Source organism: Pseudorca crassidens, chromosome 16 (assembly GCF_039906515.1).
Source record: "Pseudorca crassidens isolate mPseCra1 chromosome 16, mPseCra1.hap1, whole genome shotgun sequence".
NCBI lineage: Eukaryota > Metazoa > Chordata > Mammalia > Artiodactyla > Delphinidae > Pseudorca > Pseudorca crassidens.
This window is the reverse complement of record NC_090311.1, coordinates 63,648,158-63,660,980: the sequence shown is the minus strand read 5'-3', so window position 1 is coordinate 63,660,980 and position 12,823 is coordinate 63,648,158. Positions and strand designations below refer to the sequence as shown.

At 43.2% G+C, this 12,823-nt stretch overlaps 1 protein-coding gene across 13 annotated transcripts in view; it reads right to left on the bottom strand.

Moving 5' to 3' along the window:
- LOC137209285 (phenazine biosynthesis-like domain-containing protein) overlaps positions 1-12,823 on the bottom strand; it is a 67,261-nt gene that overhangs the window by 29,963 nt on the left and 24,475 nt on the right. For 11 of the 13 annotated variants that reach the window (XM_067710790.1, XM_067710786.1, XM_067710787.1 and 8 more), the window contains 8 exons: positions 12,017-12,116; positions 11,554-11,652; positions 9,643-9,752; positions 9,399-9,428; positions 6,676-6,764; positions 6,260-6,438; positions 3,635-3,697; positions 1,399-2,208 (listed from right to left, as the gene is read on the bottom strand). In XM_067710790.1, coding sequence (XP_067566891.1) covers positions 2,096-2,208; positions 3,635-3,697; positions 6,260-6,438; positions 6,676-6,764; positions 9,399-9,428; positions 9,643-9,752; positions 11,554-11,652; positions 12,017-12,116 — 783 coding nt within the window. In that variant the 3' untranslated portion in view covers positions 1,399-2,095. Of the gene's footprint in view, positions 1-1,398; positions 2,209-3,634; positions 3,698-6,259; positions 6,439-6,675; positions 6,765-9,398; positions 9,429-9,642; positions 9,753-11,553; positions 11,653-12,016; positions 12,117-12,823 lie in introns of those variants that run through there. The other 2 variants (XR_010935976.1, XM_067710781.1) reach the window with 2 other exon arrangements.

Here is a 12,823-nt window from a genome sequence, read left to right as displayed (position 1 = left end):
ATATTAACTTGCAGTGAATGACTAACATTGCCAAGCCAACTCCCTAATATTGCATAAAATAAAATGTTTTGGCTCCCCTAAAAATCAGGGTTTCTTATTCTTGCAGGTCTCAGCAGCCCAACTTGTTTTGCATATGGTTGCATGTTTAATTAGTGATCCTTCTGTAAGTGTCTGCAATTAGCACCATGATGATTAATAAAATAACTCCTTTAAAGCTCCATTTAGCTAGCAGAACTGCACAATCAGGTGTAATTAATTCATCATTAATAAATCATGGCTGATTAATCTGTATATTACCAACATTTTACTGAACAGCTCCCACCTGAGCACAGCTAGTTTTTCTATGCTGAACAGAACTGGAAACTAAGAGGAAAAAAAAAAAATCCAGCTCCTCCAAAACTGCACTAAGCAGCAAGTATATTGGTATGGTCAAGGAGATTTTGAGATAATGCACATTTAAAGTTATTGAGCTACATAGGCAATTGTCACTTGCGAGGGAAGAAAACAGTGGCTGAATACTAGAGATTCTCAAACCTAAGTATACACCAGGATCACCTGGAGGGCTTGTTAAAAACCAGATTTCTGGTTTCTATCTCCACAGCTTCTGATTCAGTGGGTCTGGGATGGGGCCTGAGAATTTGCTTTTCTAACAAGCTCCCAGGTGGTACAGATGCTGCTTGTCCAGGGACCACACCTGGAGAACCATAGTTCTCCCTTTCTCATACCCTGGGGATGACTCACAATCGCCATGATTCCTATGTCCTTTCTATAGGTTTTAATAGTTTAAAAAACAACAATAAAAATAGCTTACAGTATTATTTATCTATCCTTGTGTTTACATGCTATCTCTTCAACTGGATTGTAAGTTTAATAATTACTTTCTTTTATTTCTCTCAGCCCCCATAGAACCTAACTACTTTCAAGATGTAGAAACTCTAGACAAAACCCAGACATGCCATGTGCATTCATCTCTGAAGCCTTGCTCATGCCCCAGTCTTTCGAAGCCCTGTCCTTCAACACTCCCCAGACTACGCCATAGCATTCAGTGTCTGCCATATGTAGACCCTAATCACAGACCAGTGCAAGTGCTCATTATCTTTTCATGAAAGGATGAGCCTGGTTTTCCCAGTTAGATTCCCTTGAGAGCTCTATAAGCTTCCCCTCTAATCTCCTTTGCAGCCTGGCCCCCAGCTCTCCACCCCACCAGCTTCTAGCCCAGTGTCTTATACACAGGAGACAGCAAATTGCTTTTTACCAACCACGTCAGATTGCTGAGCAGTAGATCTGACACATGGGCTGGGAATTCAGATCCCAGCTGGGCACCTAACTTGCAGAATACATGGGAGCCACAGCAAGGGGAATTCCCACCCCAAAAAGAACTTGGAAAGAGGCAAGATATTACTTTTCATGTTTAATTTTACTACCACTCTATCACACATACATTTAAAAAAATTCTGGGCTTTTTAGTTATTTAGCTACATGTCCTGATTTTTAGTTATTAAACATGAGTGTGTTCCAATGAAGAAAATAACTTTTTAGGTACATTAAAATTACTCCAATCTTACCCTCTACACGTGAACTCTTTTCACTTTTCTATCTTCATGATCCATCTCTGTCCATATAAATTCCTATTCTCCACAGACACAGCATAACGTCGCTAACAGTTTATACTCTACTGTGATTTTCTTTCTTGGTATTGTATCATGAAATTTTTTTTAATATTTCCTCATAGTTATTGGGTCTTTTCAATGGCTACAAAATAGTCTATCTGGTACTCACACCTAAGTTTAAATGGTTTGATCTTACTCCTCATAAATTTGTTCCTCATTTTGTGATTGGTACTCATAATCAAAGGTGACATTATTCTTCGTTATTAGTTACTTACATTTCAAATATACTCACAGGTAGAGCCAAAACTCCATTAGTTAATTAGTCAGGAAGCATTATTAAATTTCCATTAATATGTCTTTGTTGTTCTATGTCTAAGGTGAGGATTAAGTAGACTACTATGCAAACTTTATTCAAAGCAGCCCCTTACATTTCTTTCTACGTGGAAAATAGTAAGTCAAGATCGCAGCATCGCGCACAAGCGCGTCTAGGCCGTCAGCGTGCCCTCTAAAACAAGAGCAGCACGTCCCTTGATGTCAACTCGTCCATCAGGACGCAGGGAAATCTTCAATTCTCCTCCCCGGCTGGAACACTGAAAGGCTAAAGAAAACATAAAACGAGTCACAAATTAAGATCATTTTCACCCTTTTTAATTAACAGGGCATAGTGACAGACCACGTATTACAAGCTCTAGAATCCTCCCAGGTCAGTTTAAAGAACACATTCCTTCAAACAAACAAAAACAAAATAAATAACAAACGAAACACAAATACATAGACACAGAGAACAGAGGGTGGTTGCCAGAGGCAAAGGGTCAGGGAGGGGCGGGGAGATCAAAATGGGTAAAGGGGATCAACTGTACGGTGAAAGATGGAAAATAAATTTTTGGTGGTAAGCACGTTGTAGGGTATATAGAAGCAGGAATACAATGTACACGTGAAACTTATATGATGTTATAAATCAATGTTACCTTAATAAAAATCAATTAATCTTAAAAAATTTTTGAAATAGAATGCATTCCTTCCTCTGTGCATGGTATTGCCCAGCCCACCCCATTCTCCTGAGGACTGAGACCACAGACGCAATTTGATCCACAGAATACACAGCTCTACAGCTTCGCTTCCTGAGCCACTTCCTCTATTACTTCCTGTAATGCCCCAGACATACCCCGCCCATAGAGCATCCTCCCTGGCTCTGTCTAGAAGGCAAGCACATGTGAAAAGACAGAGGCAAGGACTAAAAGTCTAAGAAGATAAAGAGGGGTGCTCTTGGCCCTTCTGAAAAGGCCCCACCTTCCGCGGTCTGAATAGGATAAAGGGAGTGCTTTACTCATTGCGGTTAGCAAGCAACCACACTTGTCAGGCAACCATGAGGCACAGCCTCAGGCTTCCTAAGGTCAGAGGAGTAATTAGGCTCACCAAAGAAAGAGAACAGTCACCGTGCTGTTCCCAAATCAGGGTCACAGAGGCTTAACCATCCCACTAAGTAAGAACCTCCATCCTTTAAAGTCAAACTCCTACTTTGATTGTGTAGCCTGTACCACATACAGACTACTAGCTGCGTAGTACTAGCTGTGTAAATTCCACTGGCTGCCATTTATTTTCTCTGCCTCAGGCACTATGTAAATCACCAGGAGACTTGGTTCCAAAGCAGTTTGTTTGATTTAATCTCATAACTAGCAGCAGCAGTAAGGAACCTTGGTAATCATCCAGTCTCAACTTGTCACATTATAAATAACCTTTCTGGGTCAAAGTTATACAGCTAGTTAACTTTATTCAACAAACATTTATTGGGTACTTACTGTATTAGAAGTGTGTCCTTGTGTTGGGAGAGACAGAGGTGGAAGATGTTTGGGGTAGAGGATGTTTTGAGTAGAAGGTTCAGGGGGAAGGAATTCGAAACCTCTCATTTTCACGTGGGTGATAGTTAACACTTTATTACATCTTCAAGTGGATAGTACATATGAGAAGAAATACTGGCTTCAAGTTAAGCAAATTTTTTAAAATTTGAAAACAAGCTGTCCTACCGTGCATGACTTTCTTCCCCAGTTGCTGGGACCAGTAGCTGCTGAGAACAGTATGTGCAGACCCTTAAAAGAAGTGAAAAGTCATGGTACAATCCCAAAGAAAACAGGGGCAACTCTGTGCTAAGTTCATAAACAATCAACTATCCAGTTTGACTAAACCTTAGATGACGTAGTCATTATGTTGGCCGTGGCCACAGCCAAGTGTGGAATTAAGGATGGAAATAGAAAGGAAGACATAGAATTTACGGATAACTCCTCCAAACGATGTATCTGCTGTGTCTTATACTTTCTGAAGGCTGAATTAAACTGTAGGTTTTAATTCTTGTCTTGTCTACCAGTTCATTGTCAGCCCATGGTAGAATCAAGGTCTTCACATAAATCTGTCTACATCTTTCAAGGGAAAAATATCTCCTTCTTCTTAGGACACACATGAAAGAAAAGGTGGGAACTCTGACAAAAGGCTATATTTCCCACCAAGTCAGCATTCACAGGTTTTCGGTGCCAGAAGAACTTTCTTTTAGTGAGGTATTTTTTCATATGATTGTGCCCTAGGTTTCGATCAGAGAATAGATATTAAAATGAAGAAACAGGGCTTCCCTGGTGGCGCAGTGGTTGAGAGTCTGCCTGCCAATGCAGGGGACACGGGTTCGTGCCCCGGTGCGGGAAGATCCCACATTGCCGCGGAGCGGCTGGGCCCTTGAGCCATGGCCGCTGAGCCTGCGCGTCGGGAGCCTGTGCTCCGCAACGGGAGAGGCCACAACAGTGAGAGGCCCGCGTACCGCAAATAAATAAATAAATAAATAAAATAAAATAAAATGAAGAAACAAAATGTAAAGTAATAACTGACAGAAAAGTCTTTGGGAGAAAAAAGGATGGTTTGGAAAAGGTCTCTCCTTCAGGAAAACTTACTAATGTTATGGGAGGTCCACATAGGGTGCCCGAGCATCCCAGTATGCCTGAGACTGTCCTGGTTTTAGAACTGAAGATCCTGTATGCTGAGAAGTCCCTCAGTCTCAAGCAAACTGAAATGGTTGGTCATCGCTGCCCTTCCCACTCTAGAAAAGCATCATTACAGGGGGAAAAAACTTGCCCTCTGTGGTAATTAACATCTTTGGGAAGCAGCTGTGCAAGTGTAAGTCCACTCAGAACTTCTTTTCTATTGGGGAGGGTTGAGTTGGACCAACAGTCGCTGGGCATTTTCCTGAGTCTTTAAAAGTGCTTGCTTGCTGAGCTTTGAATTTCACATATTTTGTTCCTCAGAGTAACTAAGTCAAGGCCCTGAAACCATCCCAGCCCCTGCCATCTGACCAGAACAGGAGGCTCACAGTCTCTGCTCAGCCTCCTTTTACCCTGGCCACTATCCCATCCACCAGTCTCCTCCATCCAGCAACCCCCGTTTTGTGGCTCAGGCCATTCTTCTCCAGGAGGATGAAAGTACGAGGCTTCACATTTTTGCCCATCTTTGACTTCATCCCTCTGCTTCTGTCTGGTAGAAGATCCTGAATACCCACGTTCCTGAACCCATCCCACCCACTTTGTGGGCAGGTCAGGGAAATGAGGAAGGGAGGAAAAAACAAAACCACTATGCCTGTCCCAATTTCCCACCAGCAGTCCAGGGCTTGATCCTTCAAAAACCAAATCTTATCTAGATCAATGATCGTGCAGGCTGGTCACTGAAAAGGAAAAAAGGCTTTGGGAATGTAGTGGACATTGGCCACTAGATTTTGCAAATGGCAGCTCTAGAAGTGTTGGCTCAGGGAGCCAGTTTTTTTTTTGTTTTCTGTTTTTTTTTTTTGCAGTGTGCGGGCCTCTCACTGTTGTGGCCTCTCCCATTGCGGAGCATAGGCTCTGGACACGCAGGCTCAGCGGCCATGGCTCATGGGCCCAGCCGCTCCACGGCATGTGGAATCTTCCCAGACCGGGGCACGAACCCGTGTCCCCTGCATCGGCAGGCGGACTCTCAACCACTGCGCCACCAGGGAAGCCCTGTTGTTATTATTAAAATACCTAATAGCTATTGGGCACTTACCATGTGCCAGGCACTGTGTTGACCACTTAACATGCGTTGTGTTTACATAACCTATGAGGTATTATCCATATTTTATAGCCAGGGAACAAAAGCTTTAAAAAGTTAAGTCAGGGACTTCCCTGGTGGTCCAGTGGTTCAGACTTCGCCTTCCAGTGCAGGGTGTGTGGGTTCAATCCCTGGTCGAGGAGCTAAGATCCCACAGGCCTCGCGGCCAAAAAAACAAACAAACAAACTCCAAAACATAAAAATCGAAGCAATATTGTAACAAATTCAATAAAGACTTTTTAAAAAATGGTCCACATCAAAAAAAAATCTAAAAAAAAAATGTTAAGTCATTTGCCCAAGGTCAACAGCTAGGAAGCTAAGATGCAAACCCAGCCTGTCTGACCCTAGTTTAACCCTGCTATACTGCCTCCTTAACTCTGTTTTTCACATGAGACTTCAGCGAAGGGGTGGGGGAGGGGTAGGTAGGGAAACAAAGGCAGCTCAAAAACCAAACAACCTGAAAGGTCACGTGGAGGGCACAGCAACAGCTACTTGTTATCCTCCTCCCTCTCCACTGTTTAGCCCTCTTCAGGACTCAAGTCAAAAAGTACCTGTTACAGGGTCTTCGGCCACACCAAACCATGGAGTGAAATATCTGGAGTAAAAGTCAAACGCTTGAGTCTGCCCATCAGGCTCTCCCTTGATGGTGAGAATGAGTCCTTTCACCTTCCCCGTGTTTTCCACTTGCGGCAGATTCTGTGTGTTCACTTTCAGGCTCTCCAGAAATGACCTTGTTCAGAAACAGGGTGGATCAGGACAAAGCCATTCAATAGACTACCCACTGCCCACACTCTGTAAAGCAGGCCAGGATGCAGCTTGCCAAATGGCTCACCAGGAGGGGAACAAAACTCTCTGGCTGTGTAAATCATGGTTTGACAGAACATGGCACAGCCAGACCAAGCCAGAGCCATAAATCTGGGTGCTCGGCCATCCCCAGGGTGCTGACGAAGCCAAAAATCTTGTTTACCTGTTGTAAGTATCACTGAGCCGGACCAGGAGCTTTCGGGTATCTGGGGAATAGCGGATGTCCTGAACCAGTGTGTCACCTATGGCAGTCTATGGAGACAGACCAAAACCTCCTCAGGAATTTATGAATTTGACCCATGTTTGGAGAGCAACCTCTCACGAGTGTCTGCTCTGTGCCAGGCACACCCAACATCTCCAATCCCAGGAGTTTCAGGTCAGTTTCGGGACTCAAGGTATTGCTCAAGAAGGCCAGTTTCCTGGCAGCCAGAGACCTTGATGAGGGTTGAGTTTACCCTCTGAGTTTAGCCAGAGATAGGCATTGTTCACACATGTTACTACGTCCCTCAACACACAACTCCTTCAGGTGGGTATTTTCCCCACAGATAAGAAGATTCAGAGAGGCCCAAGGTCACACACACACACACACACACACACACACACACACACACACACACACCTTGACCCAGGTCTGAGGGGCCCTGGAGTCAAAGCTCTGAATTACTACTGTCTACTATCTGTAGAGGTGCGGGCTTCATGCCTGCCTCTTGGAGTTGTTGTGAGGATTAAGTGAAATAATATGTGGAGTTCCTGCAGCAGTAACTAGAAGCTTCCACATGGGAAGGACTCAGGGCCAGCAGTCTGATTGGAAGTGGGGACTAGGGCACTTGTCTCAAGGCTGCTCTGCTTGGCAAGCTCGCTGTTCTCACGTAGACTTTATGCTACAGATCAAGAACGTAGCAACATTTTCAACATTTTCTAGAGATACCCTGATTCACCCTTTACTGGGCTGCACATAGCCTCGCTCATATCCAAGACACTGTATGTGTCTTGTGCCCCTCCGAGTCATCCTGTGGCACCACGACCAGCTGCCTTCAGAACAGACAAGAGTTACACAGTAGTTGTCTGGTTGTCACTAGGTGGCTTCAGGTTCTCTAATCTTCTTTAGGGACTGAGGTGTTCTAGGTCCTATCGCCAAGACTCCCTCTGCCGTGGGTGATGCCTGGAATGTCTGCCTCTGTGACCACTGCTGACCAACGTTCCCGACCCCCGCCAGAAATGGGAACGCCTACAGCCCGATCCCATCTGCTCTCCGGGGCCTCTCAGTCTCTCTGAAGGGTCATTCTCTGCATGGATTCTTATGTCAATTTGAAAGTTTAATTCTCAGCTGAGAATCTTATTGCCAGTTTCTAGGAACACAAAATGACAATACTCACAACAAATAACCCTTCATCATCCTCATTTTACAAATGCCGACCCTGCGGCTTAGAGAGATCAGGTTAAGCTCTTTCTACCATGAACAAGGTCTAGCACTGTGAATATTTTCCATTTTCTTGCCAATATGTTTAAAGTAGTTCATTTATGAATTCGGCTTGCCTCCCAAAACTCAAGCCATAGGCAGAGCTGAGTGTAAAATCAGAATCCATGATTCTTGCTTATACTCTGAAAACTTAAAGCAAAACACTAAAGAGATTATAAATCCTGAGTTGAAAATTCACTGAGAAATACCACAATACGCCATTTTATAGAATCATTTTTTCTCATGGCTGCCCTTGGCCTGGTCCTGACCTGGGCCCTTCCTGCTCTACAAACTAAGCACCTGGCCATCCAGGGCTGCTCTGGCCTTCTGGAATCTCTGGGAGACAACTGTAGTGCTTGCTGCACTGGGTGGCAGTGAGAATTAAATGAGATAATACATTAAAACACTTAGGGCTTCCCTGGTGGCGCAGTGGTTGAGAGTCCGCCTGCTGATGCAGGGGACACGGGTTCGTACCCCGGTCCAGAAAGATCCCACATGCCGCGGAGCGGCTGGGCCCGTGAGCCATGGCCGCTGAGCCTGTGCGTCCGGAGCCTGTACTCCGCATCGGGAGAGGCCACGGCAGTGAGAGGCCCGCGTACCGCAAAAAAAAAAAAAAAAAAAACACTTAGTGTGTGGCACTGCACAGGGGAGACTCTCAAAAATGTTCATTGTCATCATCGTCATCATCACCATCATCATCAAGCCCCATTCCCACACAGACTCCTTGAGGAGGCCAGTCTATGTATCTTGTCTTCTCTATCGAGGTTCCCATGCTTTCCTGCTCTCTTCCATCAAAGCACAGCCCTGTCATCTCAAGTGTATTCTCCACTAAAGACATCAGGACTCTGACAGCTGCCAGGCAGTTTCCACTCTTTCCTTTCACTCTCAGCCTGCCACACGACAGCCTCCCCTCCCCCACCTTTCCATGGAGGCTAATCGGATAATGAAGAGTCAGGGAAAACTGGTCAACCTTCTCACTAAATAGATTCAGTATTATTTTTCTTTTTTTTTTTTCTGGCTGTGTCGGGTCTTTGTTGCAGTGCAAGGGCTTCTCTCTAGTTGTGGCTCACGAGCTTCTCTCTAGTTGTGGCTCTCGGGGTCTGTAGTTTGCGCACCACGGCTCTATCGTTGAGGCGCACGGGCTTAGTTGCCCCGAGGCATGTGGGGCTTTGTTCCCTAACCAGGGATCAAACACCCATCCCCTGCATTGTAAGGTGGATTCTTTACCATTGGACCACCAGGGAAGTCCCTAGATTCAATATTAAAATTCAAATCTCAAATGCACGGTGCAGTATTCAACCAAGCTTAGAATGGAACACTTGTACTGGTAGAAGGCCTATCTGTTGAGATCAAATAGTACCGAATCTTTGTTCAAATGATAACAGATGATCATATCACATGGCTCAGGTTTGATTCTTTTCACCAACCTTTATCAAATCCTCCACTTCATGGAAGTCCTAGATTGGGAAAAAAGACAAAACTACTGTAAAACAGGAAAGCTGTCAGTTTACGGCAATAATTAAAAAGAGCTGGGAATTCCCTGGCGGTCCAGTGGTTAGGACTCCATGCTCTCACTGCCGAGGGCCTGGTTCAATCCCTGGTCAGGGACCTAAGATCCCATAAGCCGTGCAGGGCAGCCAAAAGAAAAAAAAAAAATTAAAAAGAGCTGACCTGGGGATGGGCTGGATAAAGAGGCAGGTCCAGGACGATACCATCCTCTTCTCTTCTGGCCTTTAGTTCCCCACTCAGAGTGACAAACGTTAGGGTGCTATTCATGTTTTCTGGCCAAAAAAAGAATTCTATTTTGTCAACTAGAAAACTTTTTGAAAGGAATCAAGAAATAGGAAAATAAACATTGTTATATAGTTGCATGTCTGTTTTGATCACTGTTATGTAGTCTTAGATTCTCTGGCAGTGTTGTTCTTTCCAGTAAAGGGGTCCCAGGTTTGGGTTACTTGGGTCCTAAGTGGAGAAAACTCTCACTGGATTCTAACTTGAGAACCAAGAACATAACTGATTGGACTTGACATCATGCTGTGCCCTTGAAAAAATTATTTAATCTCCTTAAACCTCAATTTCCTCATTAATAAAATGGGGTAATAATTAAAACTATACTAATTTCATTTTACCAATAAATTGGGGGTAATAATTAAACATAGCTCATAGGGATGCTATAATGTTTTCTAATGCAGATTTTTAACTATACTATATTTTTAACTATACTATATTTTTAAATACTATAGAGTTATAAACTCTACTAGTTTAAGATAAGCCAAAGGGATGACAAATAGAACATACAGGTCATGTACAACAGTCTGAGATGAACAAATCAAGCTTACCATAAACAAACCAAACTATACATAAAATCTTCATTTAAAGATTAGATCACCAAACCTGATATAATATCCCTTCATGTTACTGATACAACTTGGGCCACTTATCTCAGTGTGGGTAACATTTTTAGTGAAAACAAAGATTTGTGACTTAATTCTTTTCTCTTCCCTAATATTTCTGTAATACTTAACCATATCTCAAAGGTGAGAAAATTCAGCACCGCTGATTAACTTTCACAGAATAAAATTTACATTCTGAAACCCAAAGTTTAATTCTTCTCATTATAATTGGTGTAAGACATCATTATTTACCAAGCATTTTCTCATGGAACCTCAGGCCCACCCTGTGGAGGACTATCAGGTCTTTCTTTGGTGCTACCACTTTGCAGTTCAACTTCTCCCTGTGTTCAGTTCTGCTTTCTTTTACTACCTTAACAATACTGATCTCAAGAACACTGCCCCCAATTCTTCTGGCATGCCAGTGTGTCTCAGAGTCTGCTTTCTGGGCAAACCTGACCTATTAACACCTTCCCTTATCATCCCCACCTAAGTTGCTCCCCCAGAGAACTTCTTTTTCCAACACCCTCCTCCCCACAGTTACCCCTCCGTCGTATCATCCTGTTTATTTCCTTGTTTAACTTTCTGTTAGTGGTCTACACTTATTCATGGCTGCTTCCATCTCCACTTTTAGGACATTTCCAGGCATCTCTCTGCCCCATTCCCACAAAGCCCTGATCTTTATCTGTTATACTAAGTGTAGCTGAGATGGACACAGGTAGGATTAAGGTGCTGCATCCTCTCTTCACAGGGTAAATGTATACAGCGGGGGCTCATTAATATTTAAAATTCAGAGTAAAAAAGCTCTTATTGTGAAATGAATTTCAATGTGGGTGGGGACATATTCGGGGCAAAGTTATGTCTTTTGGTTCCCCAGTATCATATCATGTTAGACAACTATTCTGCCTTACAAGCTCTGCTCCTCTGTTTGTCACAGAGACCAGAGAGCTCCTATTTAGAAGAAAATGGCGTTCCAGGAAACAATGGCTTTCCAACATGCATGGTACATACTCTGAAAGATCAAAGTGTTATAGAAGCTTGCTGTTTTTGTTTCTGCATAATAAATCGCATGAAATAAACTTTGCAGTGTCTTTATACCAGTCACTTTGGTTCACAGGAAAGAATGTGTGCGAGTTTTTAAAAATATTTGCTATTTGCTAAATGGTAAGTTCATAAAAGAAAATCACGTTACTTATTTTGTGAAACAGCACAGCTGCAGAAGCCAGGGTAGCGTGGCCACAGAGAGGAACCTCACTCACTGGTGTAAACCACCTTAATCCAAAGCAGGAACCTTCAGAGGAGAAAAAACAAAAGAGAGATGAGATCATTCCCATACAAGGGGGTCGTAAACTTTTCATTTTCTTATTCTTTTCTAAATATTTCATTAGCATGATTCATCACTGAAACATGTTGTGAAAGGAGGAGCAAAGTCTAGGCAAGCCTCCTAGGGCCCCCCAGTGCTAGATCTGGAGCTGAAACACTCAAATTCACCAATATCTGCTCCCCCAGATGAAATGAAAACCAGATTAGAAGCTCCCCCCCCTCTCCTATCTGCATGCAAATAGTAAATGGACATTTCCCTTAACTATCATTCCCCCACTGGAAAAGCAGCTTCTTGTGCCATTCAGGAATGGTTAAAAAAAAAGCGTATTTACTTTGTGTAAAGTTGTCAGTTGGGTGTAGTTTTTGGATAAAAGCAGTTTCAGAGAGATTCATTTCCTTTGCAATTTTTTGATGCATGTCTTCATCCAATTTCTAAATTAGAAACAAAAGGTTATTGAGACTCCAGAAACAAAAATCTGACTTCCTTGGACAGCAACTGCCACTAGTAAATAACAGTTTATTAATATTAAAAGTTATATGCCTAAAAGGAAATAATCACCAAGGAATTCAAGGCACTTTTATAAAGATGGTTTTTCAGAAATCCATGCATGCAACCATGTGAAGAGCTGTGGAGGTTAAAAGCTAGAACAGATTCTGAAAACCTACCGGCCTGGGCTATCCTTTGTCAGATTATTATCTAGTCTATCTGAGAGCATGTGTTCTCTTCTAAAAATAATTTCTGCAAATGGAAACTCCACAATCTCTCTTTCCTGTTGGATGAAGAGATGTCAGGTGCCCACTCTGAGCAGGCTGGACCACTCTGCCCCCATTTATGCACAGTTCACTCCCTTTCATGAGTCAGGCCTCAGGCCAGAGGTCACCTCCTCCAGAAAGCCTTCCAGACTGCTCTGTCTCTTCCCCAGTGCATAGACCACCTGAAATTACTTGCTATGTCCTTTTAATGTCTGTTCCCCCCACCTCTGACTCTGGCTCTATGAGAGCACCAACTGTGCTACTTTGCTTTGTCCTGATTTAGAACAATGCTTTTATTCATCCTGGGATGGAAGGAGGTCAATAAATATTTGCTAAGAGAATAATTAACCAGTTAACCTTCATTTTAAACACCCTCAATATAGATA